Source organism: Phocoena sinus, chromosome 3, assembly GCF_008692025.1.
Source record: "Phocoena sinus isolate mPhoSin1 chromosome 3, mPhoSin1.pri, whole genome shotgun sequence".
Lineage (NCBI taxonomy): Eukaryota > Metazoa > Chordata > Mammalia > Artiodactyla > Phocoenidae > Phocoena > Phocoena sinus.
Window position 1 is genome coordinate 169,913,492 of NC_045765.1, and position 25,235 is coordinate 169,938,726.

General features: G+C 43.4%; 1 protein-coding gene across 3 annotated transcripts in view; it reads right to left on the minus strand.

The window, feature by feature from the left end:
- ICE1 (interactor of little elongation complex ELL subunit 1) overlaps nt 1-23,612 on the minus strand; it is a 63,180-nt gene extending 39,568 nt beyond the window's left edge. For all 3 annotated transcript variants that reach the window (XR_004349108.1, XM_032626069.1, XM_032626070.1), the window contains exons 1-7: nt 20,098-23,612; nt 7,124-7,182; nt 6,448-6,482; nt 4,133-4,151; nt 3,263-3,374; nt 1,685-1,761; nt 678-715 (exon numbers count right to left, since the gene is read on the minus strand). Coding sequence is in view for 2 of the 3 variants with exons in the window: in XM_032626069.1 (XP_032481960.1) it covers nt 678-715; nt 1,685-1,761; nt 3,263-3,374; nt 4,133-4,151; nt 6,448-6,482; nt 7,124-7,182; nt 20,098-20,181 (424 nt within the window). In the remaining variant the exon portion in view is untranslated. The remainder of the gene's footprint in view (nt 1-677; nt 716-1,684; nt 1,762-3,262; nt 3,375-4,132; nt 4,152-6,447; nt 6,483-7,123; nt 7,183-20,097) is intronic.
- Nucleotides 23,613-25,235: the final 1,623 nt, after the last annotated feature.

Genomic DNA, 25,235 nt, shown 5'->3' on the forward strand with positions numbered 1-25,235 from the left:
TCACACTTGTCTCTACTTGATGTTATTTCCACGTCACAACCACTCAATAAGGAGGAGAAAACAGAAGAAAAGATCTCGGATTCAATTCCCAAAAGGGCTCTTAGCTGCCACAGGAGGGCTGAGCAGACTCTCATGTGGCCCTCTGCCTGCTCAGTGTAGACAGAAGGCCCTGAGCAAACTTGGGGTGCCGGGGGCAGGGGGGTGGTGGGCAGGACACAGAGGAAATTCTCAGTGGAGGGAATCTCACAGAAATCTCTCCATCGTAAGTGTGTCACAACCATCCAAACACATCAAGTTTCTCAGTACTAAAAGTAGTACCCTTTTCTACTAACCATTTATTTCGTTAGTAAAAAATGAGAGGGCCCCATGAGATTCAACTTTCAAAATTTAAGTCCTTTTCTTGATCGCTGCTTTTTACAGTAAAAGTATGGGCTGTTATTATTTTGAGTGAACACTTCAAGGATATGCCACATTCCATTTCCATGTCTATCCAGTAACTGAGAGAAGTACAGTATTCAACCTTCTTCCTAACAGTACCCTTAATACACTCATCCAGGGATGCACCATCAAAAACCAGGACTCAACTACTTGACCAAGTACTACAGCCTTGTACAGTTACCAATCATTCATACAAAGACAATGACTTCCATTAGCTGGACAACAAGAGTGCCAATTACCTTCCAGCTTCTTCACCTTGGCTTCTAATTTCTTCTTCCTGATAATATAATTGTATAAATTAAAATGGTTAAAAAAAAAAGTAACTTCACAATTTGTGATATACATGATTTTTTAAATTATTGAGATTTACATAATAAAGAAAATGTTAGTCACAACAAATACAACACATCAATCATTAAAAATACCAGCAACTGTTTTGAAGGTAAACTTCAGAAAGAACAGTATGCTGTTTAGTGTGTAATATACGTAAGATGGATTTTTAGAATTCTGCATTTTTGCGGCATATCGTGCCTGTGTGGCTCATCTCTGAGCCAAGCTGATGCATCCAGGTGGCATCCTGGCCTCAGTCCAGCACCTGACTAGGTGCAGTTGCTTTCAGGAGCACAGGCAGTCAAGGGCCATACTACCATCTTACAGGAGGCAGTGGCTAGAAAACTGCACTTGTTTTAGGATAGACTTCTGAGGCAGTGAAGGTAGGAAACCCTCTGAGAAAGTCTCTGAATTACTGTGACATCGCATCTACATTAAACTACTGTATGTGTAGCTCACGAGTTTTGTAAACAATGTGAATATAGTATTAAACTTCAAAACAATCAACTGACTTCTTTGGAAGAGCCCCTTTCATTAATGGAACACAGACACCCATTCCAGATGATATCTATTAAAGGAATGGTACAAAGAAGTGAGACGGTAATCATGTTTTCTCTATGAAAACAAAATACAGACACACAAGCACGCATGCATATAGACATAAAAACTTTTATGGAGTTCTTTGTGCAGGCCTGTAACATAAGATGGCATATTTACTCCTATTAATCCTTCAACATAGGTATAATTTCCATTTTACAGATATGGAAACCAAGGTTGTGAGACTAGTTCAAGATCACCCAGTTAATTATGGTCAACATACCCAAAGACAGAGAAAAGAGAAACACTACTGATTTAAGCATTAGACATTTTCAAAGTTGAAAACACTATTTCCACAGTTAATTTCAGAAATACTTACTGAGCATCAGTTTTCAAGCATTCTTCTTTCACACGAGCATATTCCTGATGAGTATCCTGATACAACTTCAGAGAACTCTAAAAAGGAAATAAATTGTGTGTGTGTGTGTGTGTGTGTGTGTATACATTATATATATATATCTCTCAACAATTTGAAAGTCAGTGACCACCAGTGACAAGGATTTTGACCCTGATAAGCTAAATTATTATCACTTAATAGTATGAAACTAACCAAATGAATACATATGATTAGGCAGGAAACCAAAGTACAATTCATTGAACATTTTAACAGATATAACCAGATCCTAAACAGAGGTAATATGATAAAACAGTCTAATCAAACAGAGCTATAAAACTTAAAATATACTAATTTTAAAATAACCCCAGATCTTCATAATATCGAACAGCTAATATTTTTGTTGCAGCCAATTAAAATTCAACAAAACCTAAAGAAATTTTAGAGGTAATAAATATAAGCTATTATTACTACTATGCAAAAATATAAAATAAAACATTATACTTAATGATAATTGGGGAAAATATGTTAACACCAATCAATATGTATACCCTATGGACACTATGGAATGGGAAAGAAACACTGAGCCTGATAACACAGTACAATATAATGTGTATAGCTCTTCGGTCACCAAAGCTCTGAGAGATGGGCTTTATGACCCCTTTTTACAGATGAGGGGTCTGAGGATCCAGACACTGAGTAATTCTTTGAACGTCCCAGTGAAAGAGTGACTATTTAGGTTTATTATTCAGCTGTGATTCCAATGTTCATGTTTCCTCTCAGGTATGGCTGATGACATTACTTTGTAGTCAGAGGTAGACAAAATTCAACATCTTGATTGTTTCTGTTTAATTTTCACCACATAGTTAAATATATAATACTTCCTATAGAAATAGGAAAATCGACGCACTGTTTGAATATGTAAACCTCAGAGAGGTGCATGGCGTCCTAAAATGAAACAATGTGAAGACTGGGAGGCACAAATACTATCAGACCGAGGAGCCAGGAATCATTCCGGCTTGGCAACGACTTACCTAATGCTAACCACCTAACTTCACTGGCTTCAGAGTTTAATTTGTAAAAGCCATGAATTCTCTTCTAAGGCTCCAAAAAAAACAAAATTTATATTAAAAATAAGTTTATAGCATCTAAAGTAGTTTTACTTAGTGTAACTGGGTTTTGAAATGGAAAACATAATTTCTGTAATTTAAGTTTGAACTTTTGCAGGTTACTTTACACTTACAGCAAGAAAAATGGAAAAGGCAAGCAATGCAGGGCACATAAAGTCATAAAAATTCATAGCTAAAAAGGTTCCTCTACTGAACCTCTCAAAAAGCATAAGCAACTAATACAGCATTACATTAATTACTAATAATTACTCTAAGGACCAAGCCATCAATCAACTAATTCAATGTTCTCTAAGTATAGCAATACACTTAAGAGTCTTGACTATCACTTATTTCCTTTGTTAAGGCATAAAATGTCCCCTTATCCCAATTATAGTAAATAAGTAGATCTTAATTTACTGACGACAACCTTCTGTAGGAAAATTACTTTAGGTACCTTTTTCTCTTCTAACTCTGCTTTTAAAGATCCCAGTTCTTCCTGACACTTCTGCAGAGGAGAAATTTTTTGAAGCATCTGTTCCACTTGGTGATGCAGAGTAATATTCTCTCTAAAAATGGACAATGCATTAACGTTATTATGCAAAAGTATCTACAGTGAATTATTAAATGTATCTACTGGTTTCAATTTTATTTCTACCTAAAAACAAAGAATCTCTCTTTTTAAATGCATTCTATTTGTACCAAAATGATTTATGTATCACTTTTTATTTCTGACATGAGTCTATTTCTAATAAAAGTACATCCAAAACCATATGAGAAGCAAGCGCAATAGGCTCTCAATCTGCTAGAGAACAAGAACACTTGGATGATCTGCCAGGTGATCTGGCTCTTCAATCCTGAGTTCATCACCACTGATTTCAATTCAATGATAGGCAACTGTGTGGTCATTTTACAACCATACTTTGCCTTCTTCTAATTGATAAATGTAATCAGAGTATAAAACATTACTAAATTCTAAGTAAGACTACTTTAAATTGATCAAAATATACAGGATAAACAACCACTTTAAACTATCCAATTCACAGAGAAAACAATAACTGATAGCAATAAACTTCATCTCAGTGGCCACAAGATCAGTAAAATTTACTGAAAAATCAAACACTAGGCTGTAATTTAAGACCTCGGTAAGAAATTAATTTGGACAATTTAACAGTAAGGAAAATGTGAATCTTCTTTTATTATAAGCATCAAAGAAACAGTCTACATAATGGGTCAATTCTATGTGGCACTTTGTTGAATCTGTGTAAAAATCTAGTCCGATAAGTGTCTACCCCAAATAGACTAGGAAAACAGGTAGCTAGCTTACCTTCTTGCAAACTGCAGCTGTAAAACTTGTTAAAGAAAACTGTGACAATTTTATCTACTGACGATAAAACAATTTCATCTTGTCTGAAGACAAAACTCACCTTAAAACTTCAATAATCTGTGTTCAGTATACATATAGGCAAAATCATAATCTTAAAAAACAACATTCAAAGTTCCATCTACAACATATGATAAAGCTTTTTACTGAGTTACTCCTATTAATCATAACATGCACCATAAGTCAAAATATGTACTTCTCTAAATTAAAAAAGATTCTTGATTAACTATACAATAAATATTAAATTCCAAGAATAAAGACAATGCAATAAGCAACTAACGAAAACTACCTCGAATCCTGTATGTATCAGAATACCCAAACATCCTGTCCTTCTTTTCTCAGAGTCCAGAGCTCAACTCCAGCAAATAAGAGTTACGTACTTACTAAAACCACGTATATATGTGTGTGTATATATATATATATTTAATGAATATAAATACTGAATGAATTAAATATATATATATATATGTATTTAACGAGCAATGAGAAAAGAAATACAGGGAGAACATAAAATCTGGAAAACCTTTCACTTTTACAGTCTGCACAATTTGGTAACTTCATTTCCCATCATGCTGCCAGTAAAATGTTCTAAGACAGCAAAAAGGCATTCCTTTAAGTTTCACCTCCTGTCAAATCCTACTCTCATATCACAATATAGAAATGTCTGTTGGTCACAACACATCTGTACCCTCCTCTATTAGAATGTAAACTTCTGAAGATTAAGGAGTTTCACCCTAAATTACTGCAGTCTTTGCAAGAAAGAAAAATTCAAAAAATATCTGATGAAATAAAATATACTCTCTGCCCTGTACAAAGAGGAACTAATAAACAACAAAACAATCAGAATTATACAAAAGAGTAAAGAATCGAGTCACACAAGAAGCCATATTAAACCTACAACATTGGCACCTCAGGTTGTAGAGCAAACAACTGCATACTTGAGGTACAATGAATACATATTGTGAGCAAGTCAGATGTGTTTAAAAAAAGTCTGTATTTACCTATAGTTGAGGCTGAAGCAGATTAGCACACTGCAGAAGGGAAATTCAAGAATAATCAAAAAGTTTTATCAATTTTTAATAAATTACTCTAACAATTTTGATTTTTTAAATTTTATAAATTTTAGAAAAGTAAATCAATAATTTCCCTGCTAGCTTACATTTGTAATTACCTCAAAAAGTTCATACCATTTTCTCCAAAAAGGATACAGTGAACACATATTTTCCTAATACTGGAATTAACTGCCTATTTCCCTATTTAGCTAATTAGAAGTGTTTATAATAACTGTTTCTGTACAGCTTTCAAAATCAAAGATATTACTCTTGCAATAACATACATTTATAGTTAAACTGATAATTTCAATAAAGCACAAGAGGAGATTTTCAAAGACCTATTTTTTTTAATGTAAAACTTGAGATACTAAAAATAAATCGAAATGCTGTGCCTACTCTAATCACACAAATTAGATGCAATGGTACCAACACAAACAAATAACTGGTGATTACATATAAGTTTAGGAATGCCAGAAATAATATTGAAACAGGCCTCAGGTTACTGCCAGAGTTGAACAGCAGTTATTTGCTCCAATACTGAAGCTAAGGCTGCGGGTCACACGTATGTGTGTTTACTGTCACAGGAGACACTTAATTCAGGTAAGTATCACCAAAAGATGTAGGAGGAATGATTGTGCCCACTACTTCCGCCCTGCCAAGAAAATACAGAGGCCTGCAGGTGCTCTAAACGGCTACTGGACAAAACAGTGACACAGAGACCAAGGACTGCCCTGGGGATACAAACTTACACTATGATTTGGGATATATTCATTAATTCTCTACAAGTCACAAAACTAATTAACAAAAGTTAATTTTCCCACATTCTGAATATTCCTACAGTGCACTCCTTATAGAAATCCCAAAATATTCTCATAGCATCATATTCAGCTTCACATTATTCCTAAACCTGAAGAGCACAGGTCATGTCCTCAGTATAAATGAAAAAGACCCACTCTTTAAAAAGCTTACGAAACCTTAAGAAAATCAAAATCAATGACAAAAACAAAACACATTCTATAACAAGGAGGCCAGCAGCCTTGACCATTAAACGTGTGTTATGAGTAGAAGACAGCTGCTCAACTGCGCTTGTCAGGGGCACTTCCTACTTGGAGCCTGTAAGCACCGCTTTCCAAAGAGTAACTATGAAATTTCTCACATTCCTTTACATTCTTAAAAATTCCAACGAAAAAGCCAGTAAAAGGATATCATCACATTTCTTCTGATATTCTGTCAACAAATTACTGTAACAAAGAAAAGAGTTATGTTACTTTTTCAATCTAGAAAACACACTATGTTAAAATCATGTTTCCAAATGTACAAGGCACCTTTCTTCCTAGGTTTCCTGCAACAAATTTATGTTTAATTAATTAAACATATGCACACACATATCCATATCACCTTAAATTCCTTAAAAGCACTGCACTGATACATGAATTTTTAAGTTAAAATTCCTATGATCTAAATAATATCTTTGCCTACAAATTCTTGTAACTTTCACAGGATTAAAAAAACAATCACACCAGGAAATTTACTACAAAGAAATCTGATGTCCAGTCCTAAAGCTAAGAAGGCTTTAAAGATAGAAAACAGCTTTAAAAAAAAATTCCAGTTTAGCAAAAATCATGTTCTAACCGCTGAGCCTTGCTGTAAAGGTCTGAGCACTGGTAACTCCCCAGTGGTCCAGGGGTTAGGACTCTGCGCTCTGGCTGCCGAGGGCCTGGGGCAGGCCCTGAGGAGTTCCATTATAACCCACACCACACAGGCACCAGGTGAGCAACCCCAGTTCCACTCTCAGCCCGAGGGGGTCTAACACCACCACCATCTGCTCCAGCTTGTATGTCAGGTTCACGAAGTTCGGCCAAACAGAGGAAAACATACTCACTCTGTATTAATAATTTTTTGCTTCAGGGTAATTAATGCTTCAACATATTCATTTAAATTCTGAAAGAAAAAAAGCTACAGTTAGCTATTTGCTTTTATAGTATAAACTACTTTATTATTTTTTCTGTAACATTTATTATAAAATATAAACATACTGTTCACTATATTATATAAACATGGAAATACGTAAATCTATTATTTATGTTGAGTATAAACCCACAGAGATTCTATGTGACCTTGAGCCCATGCTGCATTTCTCTGAATCTCTTTCTTTACCTGAATGACGTCACTCTAGCAAGGCAGTTGTACTGATGCTCTGACTGTGTGTGCTTTTTCACTGCGAGAACTCAATACATATTCATTACTTTAGTTCACTGATTACTACTGACCATCAGTCTACACTTCACTCCACATTATTTCCGAAAGGACTTAATCCAAAAATACACGTAAATTATTAAAAACAGCAAAAAAATAAAAATAACATGGGAAAAGCAAATAGGAATATTAAAATGGGGCCAAGATTAAGTGAAACTTCTTTTTATAAGGATCTATGTTACACTTTAGGGACAAACTGCAAATGTGGCTCTAAATTACTGCTATCAACTTGACAGAAAAAAAACATTAGTTACACTGTTCAAAATGTTCCTAAAATTTTAAACTGAACAGATTTTCTTTTCTTTAAGTGACTTTTTCCTTTAATGTCTCCTTTTTTCACTGATAAACTTCAGAAATAACTTATTTTTCATTAATTATCCCCAAAACATCTTTTTCTATCTAGGTAATCTAACTAATTTTCAGAATTACAGAACTATTTTCCTTCATGCTAATATATGCATTTTCTTTGCCGTCATACATGTAACATATTTACTAAAATAAAAAAATTTACACAATATATAAAGTAAAAAGTATATGTTATCTCATAATCACAACACCTGTCAAAAATCACTGTTACTTTTTGTATATATTCTTTCAGAACCGTCACTATATATTTAAAATACGTCTGGATGTACTCAATTCACCAATTCTCCACTGAAAGCCAGTTAGGTCCTTTTCAGTCTTTACTAACAACAGGCAATATATTTCCTTGCCCAGTTCTCTGGGAGACACTTCTAGTTTCCCCTAGGATAAAGTCCAAATAGGTTCCCTGCATTAGTGATAGCTGGGAACTTTGATAATCTCAGAAGACATATTTTTCATTTATATTTCTTTATGCGTGATACTGAGAAATCTTCCTCTGGTCGTTCATCATTTTTCTTTTAGTAAGAAAAACGGCCCCTTATATCATTTGCTCATTGGTGTGGTTGCACTTTTCTTATGAGCTGCAATATATGAGGAACAGTAACATCTGGTCCAAAAGTTACAAATATTTACAGGTGTTATGTTTCTCAATTGATCATTAATATACAACTATATATGAATACAGTAGTTTCGAATATTCACATAGTTGAATCTGTCATTTTTCTTAAATTTTGGTTTCCTAATATATTTAGAAGGCTCTACCCCACCTAAGATGCTAAATCATAAGGAGTCTTCCACATGTTTTTCTAGTACTTTTATGCCCTTTCTTCCTATTTCTATCTTTATTCTAGAATTGATTCTTGGGTACAGTAGAGACTCTGAACATTATAAATCAAAGGGCAATGAATGGACTATTCAATAACTTTAGTGTATCTGGCTTTCCACATTTAAAAAAAATCTTTCATTATGTAAAAAATAAATTCTACATGGCAGATTTCTAGGCAGAGAGGGTAAATAATGCATCTGCTTTTACTCCCTCCCTAAAACCAGCTAAAACTGAAGTCAAGGGATTTCTTTTCCCAAAAGGCCAAACCCACAAGGATGAGAAGCGGATAAAAGACAAAGGAACACAGGAAAGCTGACTTGAGAATACTGATTTAGCAGACCCAGGAGAGGCAGGCAGGGCGAGGGGGGACAAACCACTCAATTCTCAGTTTACACTACAAAACTTCAACAAGCACGGAGGGGCTAGGGTCCTGAGGAAGGTTGGGCGGGGGTCACTAAGAAGATAACTAGTTGCAAGCTTCCTGGTAAGCATGAACCCTCAAATCCCCACTCTGCTCTGCTACCAGGAAACTGCCCCACCCCTAGCCAGCAGGAGGAGGTCTGCTTTTTGAAGAAGCCTCTGTCTAGAACACTGTGAACACTTGGGGCAGGTGGAATGCACCAAAAACAGAGGGACCAGGTACATTTAAGCAACTGCACTGATACTGACAGCCTGCTTCTCCCCATTAAGCTCCCAGACAGTGGCAGCCAATCCTTTCGCCCTCCAGGCAGAAGACTAGAAGCCCTTTCTCTAAGGAAATCTAACCAGCCTGGAGACAAGATCTAAAGTAGCAACATGAGATATTCTTCAGTCAAGAAGTGGCCCACCCAGACCTACTGCAATGAAGCTCAGGGTCCAAAAGCCCACAACACTCAGCATTGCCAGCCACCGCTCTATTAGCTACCGCTCTTCACATGAACAATCAATCAAAGATGTCCAAACATCAGACAGAAACCTGTAATATGAAAGAGAGACCAAAACAGAATGAACCAAAGCAACTTGCAGTAGACAAAAACTGAGAAACCTTTAAAGGTACTAATTAACATGACTTGAGATAAATGATGTTATTCTCATAAAACAAGAACAAGCAGCTATTTTTAAAAGGAATACTCAGAGTTCTTAGAAGTTTTTCAAAAAGTTTTTAAAAATTAAAAAGAAACACCCACTAGGATGGCTGAAATCAAAATGACAGACAATAACAAGTGCTGGTGAGGATGCAGAGCAACTGGAGCCCTCATAGCATTGCTGGTGGAACAGGAAATGTGCAGCTGCTGTGGAAATAATTTGACACTCCTCAAAATGCTAAACAGTTAGTTAGATGATTTAGCAATTCCATTGCTAGGCATATGCCCAGGAGAACTGAAAACATGCCCATGCCACATTTGTACACTTTTATTTAAAGGAGCATTTATTCACACTAGCCAAAAAGTGGAAATAAACTAAATGGCAACTGATAAATGGATGAACCATCACCTGATGAATGAATGAATAAAATGTGGTACGGCCATGCAGCGTGAATACCTGACAATGAACTGGAATGAATGGCACATGCTACAATGCGGAAGAACCTTGTAAACCTGCTCAGTGAAAGAAGCCCGTCACAGAAGGCTATACGCCGTATGATTCCATTCACATGAATCGTCCATAATAAGCAAATCCGGAGAGACAGAAAGTAGCCTAGTGATAGCCAGGGACTTGCAGGCTGGGGAAGGGGGATGTCCGCTGATGCTTAAGAGGTTTCTTGGCAGGGGCACGGGGCAGGGTAAACATGTTTTACAAGTGGCGACCAGGTTGTGTAACTGTGAATATGCTAAAAACCACCTAACTGTACATATTAAAAGGATGAACTTTATGGTATGTGAATTACACTTCAATAAAACTGTTATAACTAAATTAAAAACAGGGAAGCAAAATAAAAGACTCAGAAGCTTTGATGATAAAGCTGTAAAAATGTCCTCCAAAATTTAAACACAAACAAACAAAACACAGATGTAGGAAAGAATGAAGAAAAAATAAAAATCAGACTGTCAGTGCAAGAAGTCTCACAAGCCCAACAAGAGTTCCAGTAAGAGAAGAATGGAAAAATGGAGAGATCATTGAAGAAATACTGATATTCAAGAAGAAAAAGAACCAAGAACTGAAGCCAGAAGTTTCTAAATTGAAAGGGCCCAGCACAGCGATACAAACTGGATACAAACCATGAAACATAAACACAAAATTTCAGAGCATCAGAGACAAAACAAAGATCCTATGAGAATCATGACAGAAAAAAATCAAAATGAAACAAGTCATGTACAAAGAACCTGGAATCAGAATGGCTTTAGACTTCAACTATCATCTAGAGACCTAGAAAGCAAGCCTTCAAAATGTTGAGGGAAAATGAATTCCAAGGTAAAATTCTGCACAAGCTATCAGCCAGTCATGATGGCAAAACAGACATTCTCAAACCTGGAGTCTCCACAAACTCACTTCCCAGACACCCTTGCTCAGGGAGGTGCCAAAGGATGTGGACACACTCCACCCAAATCCTGGAGTAAACTGAGAAAGGACGAGGTGGGCGCAGAACAGAGGTAAAGAGAATCCAGGAAGGCAGCTGCACACCAGACTGGAGCAGCTCTAAAGGCCCAGAAGGGGATTTTTTTCCCTTAAGAACAAAACGACAGAATTATCTGGTGGAATGAAGGCATTAAGATGATATTTCTACCTAACTGGCAGAGAACTGCAAGCGCCACGTAGCGTCATCACGCATTTAAATGGATTATTATTATTTTTTTTTTTTGCAGTACGCGGGCCTCTCACTGTTGTGGCCTCTCCCGTTGCGGAGCACAGGCTCCGGATGCGCAGGCTCAGAGGCCATGGCTCATGGGCCCAGCGGCTCCGCGGCCTGTGGGATCTTCCCGGACTGGGGCACGAACCCGGTCCGTGCAGGCCGACTCTCAACCACTGTGCCACCAGGGAAGCCCTAAATGGATTCTTTTTTAAATAACCTCCTTCTTTTCCCATTCTCTTTCGAGTTCTCTGCTAGTCAATCTCATCTTCCCAGCCTTGCTTCCAGATGCCATTCTGTAATGTCAAGAACTGTGCCAGAGACGTTCCAGAAACCTCAGGCTCTAGGGGTAAGACACAGCTGGATTCAAATTCCTGTTCCACCACTTCCTGGAAGGGTGCCTTGGGCAAACTGACTTAACTTACCCCTGCCTCAGTACTATTTCCAATGTTATAGATAAGGAGACTGAAACTGGTTTGGGTGTGTGTCTCGGGGGTAGGGGGTTACCTAACTGGCTTGCTATCAGGGTTAAACAGAATGAGCCATATAAAGTGTTTAACAGTCTCTGACACATAGTGAACACTCATTAGCATTTTCAAGATGAAAACACTGAATTAAGGAAATAGTCATTAATCGGGGAAACAAGAAAACACACAGGTAAGGAAAAATCATCCTAAGTTACTCCATAGTTTGGCTCTGAAAAACAAATGGCCATAATGATGTCAACTCCGAATAGTGACCTAAGGGAAATTCACAGCTACACTGAGAGGACTTTTTTTGGGGGGGGGGCGGGGGGCAGGAGGGAATGCTCAGGAGTGCTGGGGTACAGGGCAGAAAGACAGCTCAGTCCTCACCTTCCAAAGTCAGAAATCAAACAATATGCCTAAAACTGAAAAACAAGCAGCAGCAATATACATCTATTATTTAACCAGAAGAAACACACAGAGTGCAAACGAAAGTGGTATCTCTAGGGAACGGGGACAGACTGGCTGGGGGCTAACAAATTCTGTACATCTAGCTGTCTCTCTAAACTATGCTCATGTATAATTCTGATTTTAAAGACTTAAAACCACAAAACATAGCATTACACAGGAAAATAAAACACAAACTGAGTGAGGACAACTTCTTAGTTTCCTACAGCACTCCAGTCCCTAACTTTTCCTATGGCCTGGCTGAGTGGCAGCTTGAATCTGGTCTGTTACTGCAGTGTCCTAATAAAACATTCTTTGGTTTTTCTCCAATCTGATTCAAAGGTCACTTAGGTTGATTGCAATCAAGGTCTCTAATGGATCTCAGAACTGTGAATGCTGAGTGGGCTGTGTCTAGGTGGAAGGCAGTAGTTCACTTACGAGTACACACACCATGTGCCCTCCCTACTGCTGTCCAGCCTCTAAGGAAGGACGCAGGGTCCAGGGTGTTGTTCTTCCTCTCCAGGCAAGGGGAAGGTGGCCTGGCGTCTGTTGATTACAGCTTCTCTCCCTGCAGTCTTGTCCTCTCCTTCTGGAACTTCTATTATAACATCTACTGGAAAGCTCAGATTTCTCCCCAGTTCTCCTTTCTGCTGTCCTAACTCCCACCTTCTGTTTTTCTCTGCCTTCGGGCCAAGCTCTTCAAGCTCTATCACGCTCACCCGCTCACGTGTTCCCTAACACAGCCCCCAGAGCAGCCCTCGCCCCGCCCTCCATGCCACTCAGACGCGCTCCCCATACCCCCGCCCCCCGCCGTAGCACACTGCATTTCAGCCATACAACAGCCTCCTGAACGTCACCGTGAGCACGGAGCACTGAGGAAAAGAGAGGCAGTGCGCTCTGTGCTTCCCGTCTCCCCTCCCCTTCTCGGGGAAGCGGGATCAACATGGTGGCTAAGCGCACAGGGTGAGGAGAGGGGGCCTTGGCACGGAGCACGCAGTGGGCCTGGGGGCTGAGAAGTGGAGAGAGGAGACGGCAGTATAGTTAGGAAAGCGGTTTTACTAAACCACTAAGTACAATACCTAGACACAGAGCAAACAAGGAAATATACAGATGATAATGGAATAACTAAATTGCCTGAGTCGACCTCAAATTATACTAACATTTGGAGATGGGAGATTCTTAGCTGTGGGACTGCCCTTTGCACGGACAGGCCTGCCAGCTTCCCTAGCTTCTACTCACGATGTGTCCAGAGCACTGCCTCATCCCCAAGGGGTGGTGCAGACAAGAGTTCACAGGGTGGCCTGAGACTGCTGTCCTTAGAAAGGCCTGCTCGAGACGTGGGCCCTTCGCTGGCGTCTGGGAACTTGGATTTCTGGAGGGTTCCCACCATTCCCCAAACTGACAAGAGTGGCGCCCTGTACCTCAACTGTGCAGTGTAGCCGATGCTGAAACCTGCTTTCCTTCTGGGATTCTGGAGTTTTGGTACATGCTAGACGGGGTGCCCACGTGACCAGCCCCTAGCAGTCTTTGGGCTCTGAGTCTCTAATGAGAGTCCCTGGTAGACGGTACGTCACACGTGTCACAACACACCGCTAGAGGAATTCATGAGTCAAGTCACTCACCTGGTTTCCTCTGCACGTCACCCCACTCGCCTGCCCTTTGTATCCTTTCACTACAATATACCACACCCTGGAGCAGTCCCCCTAGGGAATCACTGAACCTGGTGTGGTCTTGGGACCGCTAATACAGTGTAACCACCAAAAATGTCCCCAGACCTGGCCAAATGTTCCGCAGAGGATACAAGGCTGTACTCAAACTTCCCTGAACGTGAAAGACAGAGAAAGACTGAAGGAAAAAGGCTGAAGAGACGTGACAATGACATACAACACATCTTCCTTACAGGACCTTGAACCAGAAAGGGAAAAGCTACACCTGGGCCTAAGCATAAGCACAATCGGATGGGTCTATGGGCTGGAGGGAAGTGCTGCACCGAGGCTTACACCCTGCCTGGAGAGCTGTGGCTCATTCTGCTGACAGGTGCTCAGGTCTCGAGGAAACACTCTGTGGAGTGCGCAGGGGAGGGAAAGTGTGCGTGTGTGCACACCAGGATGGAGTGAACGCAACCATCTTGACAACCTGTGAGTGGGGTGAAGAGAATACCAGAGTTCTTCGCACTATTCTGGCAACTTTCCTATGAGTTCTCAATTACTTCAAAATAAATTCTTTTTTAAAACCACACTAATTTCCTTGACTGCTCTGCCGTGGGCGATCTGCTAAATGGTCAGCTTGAATCCTCTCTGATAAGCCACACTTCCTCCTCCTGTTTGCTAACTTCTTATTAACTGCTCTTACTTAAAACTGAGAGTCTAGGCCGAGCTCCGTCAGAGCTGAGTGTGTCTCTGAACGGTTAGACGGGACCCCGGGCGATGCCCTCTGGCACAGTGGTAACAGCCCACCCCTTTTCACCTGCGCGCACCCACCAGGACGAGTTGAGAGGCTCTGGCGCCCGGGAAGGCAGGCTCCGGCCTCGCTGGCCTCGTTTTCCTCTCCTCGCCTTTTGCTTTGTGCTTACTCTATCACAGACTCCATTCTCCCCTCCTAGTCTTTGACATGATGCGCCCTCTGTCCATACTCTCCCTCCATCTCTTCCCTCTTATTTAGTCAGGAAGCACCTTCAGGCCTAGACTCACTTCTGCTGCAAAGCCTTCACCCATCCGTCCTTGATGCTCCCAGGGTACCTACCCTGAACATCCCCTGAAACAGTACAGTTGACCCCTGACCAACATGTATCTGACCTGTGCAGGTCCACTTTTCCTCAAATGTTTTTCAGTAACTATGCGTACTTATTACACTACAGTTATATGGTGGTTGCTTTTTCACTCATCCGTAACTTTAGCCACAACACAAGCTCCATGCCTCTTCTGTTCATGGTTGTATTCCAACACACGCCACGGCATCACAGACACAGTGACGCTCAGAAAATGTTCACTAAATGAATGAATTACAATTTTGTAAGCATTCTTTATAACCACTTACAAATCATTATGTCTAGGGACAAGCCCGCTTCAAGTTCCAAATGATGAAGTTCAAACCACTGGTGATTATCAAATGGGAGCTCAACAAAAGTTTATATAAATAATTCGCTCAAACCTGCCCCGAGGACAACCAAACACCATTTGTTCTGACTGTATTCTAGTTACATGGGCTAAACAGTATAACTATGCGCTTCAAACACCCACCTGGATTCCCAAGAGAGTTAAACTGTTTCACTCTGCAATGACTGAAACAAGTAAAATAAAAGGGCCTCTCCTTCACCAGAATTAAAGGGACTTATGCCAGCTTGACTTAAAACCACTCAAGACTTGTTTAATTGCACATAATATCACCAGAGTAAGGATCTACCTTGGTTTAGGATTCCCAAAGCTCGGCAACCCGTATGCACACTGGGCTACAGATCAGTGATAAACCATTATAACCAATAAGGATGAGCAAACAGACAGGGTGATGTGAGAGACTAGAAAAAGAGAAACTAGTGGGTATCTCCGCACCCACTAAAGAAAAAAAGGGCAGGGAACTCCCTGGCAGTCCGGTGGTTAAGACTCTGCACTGTCACTGCTGAGGGCTCGGGTTTAATCCCTGGTCAGGGAACTAAGATCCCGCAAGCTGTGGGCATGGCCAAAAAAAAAAAGAGAAAGAGGGCAGGGAGGAGTGAGACGGGAAGGAAGACTTGCAGCATACCCCAGCACTGTTCCACTGGGGACAGAGACAGCCAGCCTCCCACGGAGGTTCAGAATGAAGCCACAGCACTGATGCCAGGGCTCCTGCAGGCAAGACGCTTGTAATGTGCTCATACATTTTCTGCAAGACCCACAAGTCTCAGTGTGTTAGAGCTATACAGCAGGATGCCTCCTCTATGTACAGAACCTCTTCCGTTTCTCCCTGGTACAATTTTAGTTGAAATACAGAACTTGCTGTGACACTATGTAACCCTGCAGAAACTTCTTTTCTACCGGTGACCGATCATGGACCTTCTACCTGGCAAATGCCATCGCCTGTTCTCAGCCCTCCATCTTTCTCATCCTGGTTTCCGTATGCTTCCTGTTTACCCGTTTCTCCTTGCTTCACCATTCCATGCTCACCTTAGTCATGAGCCCGCTGGTTTTCTTTTAAGAGACAGAACACACTTCTCCATTCTCTCTCCCTCTCCAAATAAAATTCTTACAATGAACTCAGTGCCCATCTGACCTAGCTGCTTCACTATTTCCCTGGAAGTATATCACAGTACCTTGGAAGCACCTTGCACTACAAACAAATGTGAAAACAGCTGAAAATCCACTATGCTGACGTCATTCCAAAGCTTCGCTCCTACATTTCCAACGTCTCTCCCATCTTGGTGTCTGCTTTTTCCTACCTCTACCACAGTTCTCAGAGTCACTCAGGATTTAAATCTCTGAACCTTCTGTTTTCCTGACTTGAGATCTGTTCACTCTTTGCAGTTTCTCACACTCAGAACCTTCTTCTTCTCTATTCCCAATCCCAAGACCCTTCAGTTAAGCCACCCTCTTATTACCACTAGCATGCATTAGTGAAATCATTTACCTCCTCAATCCAGCATGCACACTGCCACCGGTTATTTTTACTACAAACACAGCTCTTGTGTAGTAACCATACAAAACCCTTCACTCTTCATGATGCAAACGGAATTAAGCACAAAACTTTAAGGTGGTTACCATTCAAGGTCCTCCATAATCTGCCAGGAACCTACTTTTCCAGCCTTACTTTGCAATATTAAAGACTTGTTCCATGGACTCCACTCACAACTAACCATTCTCTTCCCCTAAAAATGCATTCCAGGCAACAGAAACCCAAATGCAATGGAGTACTGCAATCTAGGAGACAGGTCTGCAAACTAAGGCTCTTGGCCTGTTTTTGCAAATCAGGGTTCCATGGAACATAATCACACCCATTCCTTCAGTGTTATCTGTGGTCATCTTTACACTATGCAGGCAGAGCTGAGTATCTGTGAACGAGACCACAACACCTAAATATTTATGATGCTGCCCCTTACAGAAAGGCCTGCAGACCCCGGGACTTAGGGGCTTCACCGGACAACTTGTACTGCTGTTTTGAGAACCAGTAGCAGGAATGTGGCATGGGAGGAAGGAAGGCGGCGACAGGAGGCTATTGCAAAAACCCCCGGGGCCAGAGACTACAGCAGTTCACACAAGGGTGGAAGCAGTGGGGATGGTGAGAAATGGGTGGCTAACAAAGAAGCCAACAGAATCAGCTGATGGACTGGATGCAGGTTGTTAGAGAAAAGTGAGGAACCAAGGATGACATCTAGTTTCTGGCCTAAGCTACCAGAAGGATACAGTTGCTACTTTGAACCAAGATGGGGACTACTACGGGTAGACCAGGTTTTTGAAGGAAAATCAGATCCACAACTGGACAAGATAATTTACACCAGTCGTTCTCCTGCACAAAAGCCTCTCAGGACTCACTATCCTTTCAGAGTAAGAGCCCAAATCCTTACAATGGTCTCTAAGGGCTCCCACAGTCAAGCTCTCTTCTCTCTGACTTCATTAAACTCCCTGATTGCTACAGGTCATTTGTGTCCCCCACAAAATTCATATGCTAAAACATAATCCCCAATATGCTAGCCATTTGGAGATTGGTCCTTTGCTAGGTGAACAGGTCGTAAGGGCAGAGCCTCCATGGATGGAATTAGTGTACTTATAAATGGGACCCCAGAGAGCTCTGAGCTCTCTGCCCACTTCTGCCATGTGAGGACACAGCAAGAAGGCATGAACCAGGCATCTTGCTCTCACCAGATACCAAAGCTGCCAGTCCCTTGATCTTGGATTTCCCAGCCACCATAACTGTAAGAAATAAATTCCTGTCGCTGACAAGCCACGCACGTTATGGGACTTCATTAGAGCAGCCCCAAGCAGACAAGACACCAACGTGCACTCCACCCTGCCCACAGCGCCTCCCTGCTCTCCCCGAGCACACCAGTCAAGCTCCTGCGTCAGGCCACCACACCTGACGTTTCTATTGTCTGGGATGCTTTTCTTCAAAGACATCAACAGAACTTACTCTCACCGCCTCTGCTGAAATACAACCTCTGTGAGGACTCCCTATTTAAATTCCACTAGCCCCTGGCCCCTTCCTCACCCTTTTGTTCTCCCCCCTTCTCTGCTCACTTTATCTCCAGCACATTTATTACCTTCTCACATAACTTGTTTAATCTGTCTCCTCCCCCCACCTCCTAGAATGGAAGCTCCAAGAGATGTAGAATATTTGCTTTTTCCCCCCACTGTGTAACTGCACTGCCTAAAACACAACAGGTGATCAATAAATATTTGTTGAGTAAATAAACCGGCCCAAAGAATAAATATAACTCGTGAAAGAGTCAAGAGAACTTCACGCACGTTGCTGGGTTTTGAGGGGAAAAAAACAAAAGCACGTTCTAAATGCCTAAGTGCGGCAGCTCAGCTCAGACAATTATTTTACTAGTAGCTGCCCCTCTGTTTCAGAGTGCCAGCACATGACTTCCTTTTCTCCCTCCCCTGCTCTCAGCCCTTAAATGTTTGGGATCAGTTCATAGATGATGCAGTTTAAAATAAAAACAAAACAAAACAAAACCCTAAGCTTATCTAGCCTACATTCCTTTCTGGTTTCATCAGTGCTCTCCCCTCTGCGCTACACTCACACCAACCAGACTTCGTTCTGCTCCTCAAAGACACCTTGCTCCTTTTCACGTCAATAATCGCTCGCCCGTTAAGCCCTCTACCTAGAAAACTCCTCTCACACCTCTGCCAGTCTGCTTCTTCTCATCATTCAGGTGTCCGAATGCCACCACTTCAAAATCACCCTGCCTGCTGCCACCCCAGCCAAGAGACAAAAACCACCACTCCAACTCCTCCTTTATTTTCCTAACACTTAAAACCTTCTAAAGCCCTATTTGCACACATGTATCTTATTTATGACAGCAGATCTTACCTACTTTGTTCACCACTACGTCCGTGGTGCCTAAAATACTAAGTAAAATAGGTGATAATTTAGTTACATGTCAATACCGTGGTAGACAGTTCCGCTTTACCATTAAAGACACTGATAGCCAGAAGAGAGACTCCTGATATCAGATAGCTGGGAGAGTCTACTGGAAACGACTGCTTGGGACTATTTCCACGACTCCGTGAGACCTGGGGCCACACACTAGCAGCTCTTCTGTAACGGGAGCGCACAGACCACGCTACAGTTAGGAACCTCCAGTATCGTCATGCCTTTAATCGATGAACGACCCTCTCGGCCAATCCGCAGGCCACATAAGAACCTGCCTCCAGGAAAGAAACATTTTAAGGACAGACCAACACAATAAAAAAAGCTTATCCTGGGAAAGGTGGCTTCGCTTGTCATTTTGACCATCCCTCATCTACCTACAAGTCAGCCCTGGGGAGCCCTGAGACTGCGTAAAGGCAGCAGGGGGCCCTCCAGAACTCGCTCCCCAACCACTGCATCCCAGTAAATGAATCCTGGATCCTAAACCTAAATAACGCAAAGGAAGCCGTTTCCAAAGCAACTAAAGGAAAGGGCGGCAGGGGGGAGGGGGGCTTCCGCCCGGGAGTGGGAGCAGCGCACGGAAGCTTAACGCGCGCGGCCCGACCCGCAGCCGGAGCCCTGAACGGCCGGCCCAGCCCCTCCGCACCCTCGGCCCGGGGGAGACGCCGTACCTGCTGCAGGGAAGCGCAGCCCTGACAGCGTGAGAGGTCCGCCGCCGTCCCGGGCGCTGCCGAGTGGGTCTCGCCCGGCATCATGGTGCCGCCGCCGGGCCCGGTGAGCCCGCGCGCCTCAGGGACCCGCGATCTCGGCCCTGTCCTGCCTCTGCTGACGCCGCCGGGGCCGCCGCCTGCCAGGCCGCTTCCCGCCGGGTCCGGGCGGGTCCATCCGTGCACAGAGGTCCCCGTGGAGCTGACAAACCACTCTCCGAGCCAGAGCTGCCTCGGGCACTAGAAAGAAACGATACCCGGCGCGGCCCCCGAGCGCGACGCAGTCCGGCCAGGACCCCGCCCCGCCCTGGCTCGCTCCGCCCCTCGCCGCGGCGCGGGGCTGCCTGAGGCGCTGCCTGAGCAAAATAGGGAGGGGAGCCGCGCCGATGCGGCTGGGAAGACAGGTGCGAAGGAAACGTCGAGGAGAGAAGAGACATCGGAGGGGCCCTTCTTCCACAGTGTAGGGTTTACTCTTTCATTGCCGGCTTGCTGTGTGGCACACTTCACATAGACACCTAAAACCTTCAACGAAGGGGAGGGGACCTGAGAATGACGTCATTCCAGGCGCCTCATGGTCTTGAAGGACCCCGCACCCGGACGGGTCAGTGCGCGATTCTTTTTTTTTTTTGGGGGTTTTTTTTTTTTTTTTGTGTGTGGTACGCGGGACTCTCACTGTTGTGGCCTCTCCCGTTGTGGAGCACAGGCTCCGGACGCGCAGGCCCAGCGGCCATGGCTCACGGGCCCAGCCGCTCCACGGCATGTGGGATCCTCCCGGACCGGGGCACGAACCCGTGTCCCGTGCATCGGCAGGCGGACTCTCAACCACTGTGCCACCAGGGAAGCCCAGTGCGCGATTCTTAAGTGGAGGGACGGGCGCTGTCCGAGTCCGGCCGGGTCCAGGAGGAGACGGCAGGACTACAGCTCCCAACGCCCCGCGCGGCGGGCGGACACCGAGTGGTTCCTCCGGCCGCGCCCGGTGCTCTTTGGCGCCTCGCCTTGTTTGTCGTCGCCGCTGACCAGTCCTTTTCCGGGAACGTCTTTCTTCCAGACAGCGCCTGCTGTGTCCACTTGCCGTCCGACCCGGCGCTCCTCGGCCGCATTCCAGGCCCATCCCCGCCGCGTCCCTGAAGCCTCGGCTGTGGGCGCCGCCACCCACTAGGTGCCAAGCACAGCGCCTGGCCGAATCCTCGGCGACTCTGCCACCAATTGCTAGCTACTACCAAGTCTTATTTTTTAAATCTCTTGGAAAGGGAAAAAAGAAAAGAAATCCTCACCCGACCGCAGTTCCTGGATACATTCAGGTCCCGATCTTCTTGTTTGAACCGAAGTTTTTCGCATCTGTATGCCAATACCCACCGCCACCAGAATCTTTTTGATAATCACAGCTTGCTGTCATCGGTACCTTGCTCGGAAGCCTCCCGTGGCTTCCCGACGTCTGGTTAGAAAGTCCAACTTCTTAGCATTCAGTACCAGCTTTGTATGTGTTAAGGAGACGTCCAGACCTTACCCGCTCCTTCCTAAATGTACAGGATGGAAATTGCAACTGAAAACACCCCTTCCAAGAAAGCATTCTGGGTTCCTCTCCAAATATCGCACCCCTGCCCTTGCTTACACGCTCTGTGGCTGACGCTTGCTGTGAGGTGGAGGGGCAAGGTATCCAGCACATCCCTAGATTACCTGTCGTGGGCACTTAAGATGCACCTGTACTTGTCTCAAGAGGTGCTGTGGGATGCGAAGAAAGCAAGAGTAGGTTTAAAAGTGAAAGGAGAAGTAAGCAGATGGACAGCGGGGAAGCAGGTGTACCTTGGAAGAGAAAGGGGAAAGGAGGCCCTTGCGGTCCTGGTGACTTTCCATTTCTGGTTTCCGATCCCAGACAACTGGTCTTAAGAGTAACTTCCTTTTTATTTAAGGTTTCCCAAATGAGTGTTTTTTCCAGAGTCTCTTCGTGGAGGAGGCACCAGCTTACCCTCCGGCGTTATCTCCCTCTGCACTGCACCCACGCACACAGCGCACCTCCCCTTGCTGGAACTGGGAACCCTCACTACTACCTTCCTGCCTTTGGGCCCCTGCCCTTGTCTTCCCCCAGTTTGACAGTCTGTCGTCCTCCTGTTCCGGGCCCCACGTTTTACCTCCATAACTGCAAGTAATACCTAGGTCCCTTTTTATCCCTTAGCACTGAGCAATTTTTTTTTTTTATAACACCGCATTTTGACTTGTACTGTGGTGCTTTTTATGTCTTAGAGGTGCTTTTTCCTTTTAAACGCTGCAAAGTGCTGTACACTGTAGGTACTCCATGGATGTCAGAGTGAGTCAAATTTGCTGCAGCTAATTGAAGGTGAAAGAGAATAAGGATTTGCATTCAAAAGTGGAAGTGCATTTGTTTCAACTTCTACCTTTCTCGTAAGATATTTAAAGAAGAGAAAAAAAGAACAGTCTGGTTTGTGTAATGTAGGGTGGGCAAACTTTCCATAAAGGGCCACATAGTAAAATATTTTAGGCTTTTAGGGCCATAAATATGCAGGTCTCTACTTCATATCTGTGTCATTTTTTTTTTTGTTTTTGAAAAACTTTCTAAAGATGTAAAAATCATTCTTACCTGGCGGGCTGTACAGAAACAAGTGTAATTGTAGTTCCTGATGGCAACTGATGTTGGCCACTAGCTAAGGAATGCTGAAAATAACATTTTTCCTCTTTCCCACATGATGGGCCACACGTGTTTTGTCATTGTGATGGAAACAAGCAAGCAGACGTCTACACTGCAGAAAGTGGTGAGCAATGGCTTTGGAACCAAACGCCTAGCCTTAAAGTCTTAACAAGTGACCTGTTTGAGCTGGTATTTCCTTACAGAGGATTAGCTATAATTTAAGTGTAAAATGACAAGGACAGGGCCAAGTCCATAGGATCTTCTATACAGAGGGTAGGTATTAGCAACTCATTGATGGTGTTATCCACTTTGGAAAATAGAGGAATAATATCCGCAGCCTACTCATTTAAAAAAAAAAAATGGTTTTGTTTGGTGTTTTAGCCTTTTTTTTGGTCAAAATTCCAAGGAAAGCTGTGTTTTTCTGTCAGACTGTCCTAAGACCTGGAGGGATGTCTAGATTCTGACTCTGATTTGGTGGACCCCTTGCCTGTAGAGTCCAGTTAGTTATTTAGAGGAGAAATAACTATAAAAGTCTCAGTTCTTGCCCTACACCCTCATCATCATCTCCCAGATACTTGGTAACTTCTCACAATTAAAGCTTTAGAGTATAACATAATTAAAAGGTTAATTAAATTGATTATTTAATTTATTAACATATGATTCTACTGAAATGGCTAGTAGATTTTGTCTAGAAGTCAAGGCATTCATCACAGGAACTCAAAATGGAAAGTTGTTTGTTGTTTGAATGTTCTTGTATTTTGCTTTATGAAGAGCTATTCTTTCATCTGTTGCATTTACCCATAAGAAAAATAAACTATGTTTCTTCTTTCTTTTAAAACCCTGAGAGATGTCTTATGGAGTAGCTGCAACTCTAGCACTCTACAACTCAGTGTTATTATCTGATGGAGTTATATTAGTTTCCACATCTGTGATGTAATGCTAACATAAGCCCACAAGATGTCTGTCTTTCCCTGTCTGTGGTTTAGGCCCAAATGGAATTTCCAGCCATATTTATTTATGATATAGACCCTTCTTACGGGAGTAGAAATGCTGTCTCCTGGGGCATCCTGTGTGGAGGTATTTTGTAGGAGCCACCTTGCCGTCTGCCCAGTCATGTCCACTGTGTTTGGTTCTAGCGTGCCTTTGCCTTGGTGTTTCTTACTACCCTAGGCAATGGTGGGGTTTTGATCCTCCCCCAGGGATCGGGAGCAGGCCCTGTGACTTTGCTTACAGCCCAACTCTTAAGTTCGGGGGGTAAGCATGTTACTTCTTTCTGGAAGATCGAGTTCACTCAGAAACCAGAAGAACCCATTTTTGTTTGAAAACAAGCATAATTTGGAATAGAATGCAAAACTGATATGATTGTTAAAGCTGAAGCACAATTTTAAAAGACTTTCCTGGTTGCTAGAGCCCTCTCCAGGGGAGTGTGGGGTATTTTGTGAACATCTGGCAGCTGTAGCTCCTTGTCACGTGAGACAGTTCCTGTGGTCTCAGGGATTTGCTTCCTAAAAGTTTCTACACTACAGTCCCAGTAACTGGCACCTTACAGCCCCAGGATCATCTATACAGTTTGTGAGGCCAAGTGTAAGACGAAAATGCCAGACCCCTTGTTCAAAACTTCTGAAGAATCTTAAGATGCAACAGCAAATCACCAAACAAGCACAGAGCCCTTGGGAGTGTGGATCACTCTTTGACAAAACAAGTAGAACACTGAGGAAGTGGCCCCGCCAGCCACCTTCTTTCTAACCAGCCCTGCTCACCCTGCGTGGTACCACCCCCTCCCAAACCAGAGGTACAGGGCTGTGTCATCACTACTTTCAGATTCAGCCTGCCAAATGGTCGCATCTAACGCCCCATTCCCTGTCCTCAGAAACACCAGCATCTGGCCAATCCAAAGGTATCACTGATTGACTTCTCACTTCACCAAACTCTTATCCTGGGTCTCCCCTCTCTCCTTTCTGTCTGTCTGTCTAGGCCCTTGATGAATCTGGTTACACATGACCTCACCCTCCCGTGCTGTATATCAGGGTCCCCAACCCCCGGGCCACGGGCAGCTGGGCCGCACAGCAGGAGGCAACCAGTGGGCGAGCGAGCGAGCGAAGCTTCATCTGCCTCTCCGCATCACTCTCCATCACTCCCTGTCGCACCCCATCGCTCCTCAATGATCCCAATCGATCCTCAACGTTCCCCATTCCTCCCCCTCACTCCACCTCGCTCCCCCTCGCTCCCCATCGCACCCCATTGCTCCCAATCGTTCCCCATCTCTCCCCCTTGCTCCCCCTCGGTCCCCCTCGCTCCCCATCGTGCCCCATCGCTCCCCGTCGCTCCCCATCACTCTCCATCACTCCCAATCGCTCCCCACCGCTCCTCGTCGCTCCCCATCACTCTCTGTCGATCCCCATTTCTCCTCATGGCTCTCCATCGCTCCCCATCACTACCCGTCGCTCCCTCTCACTTC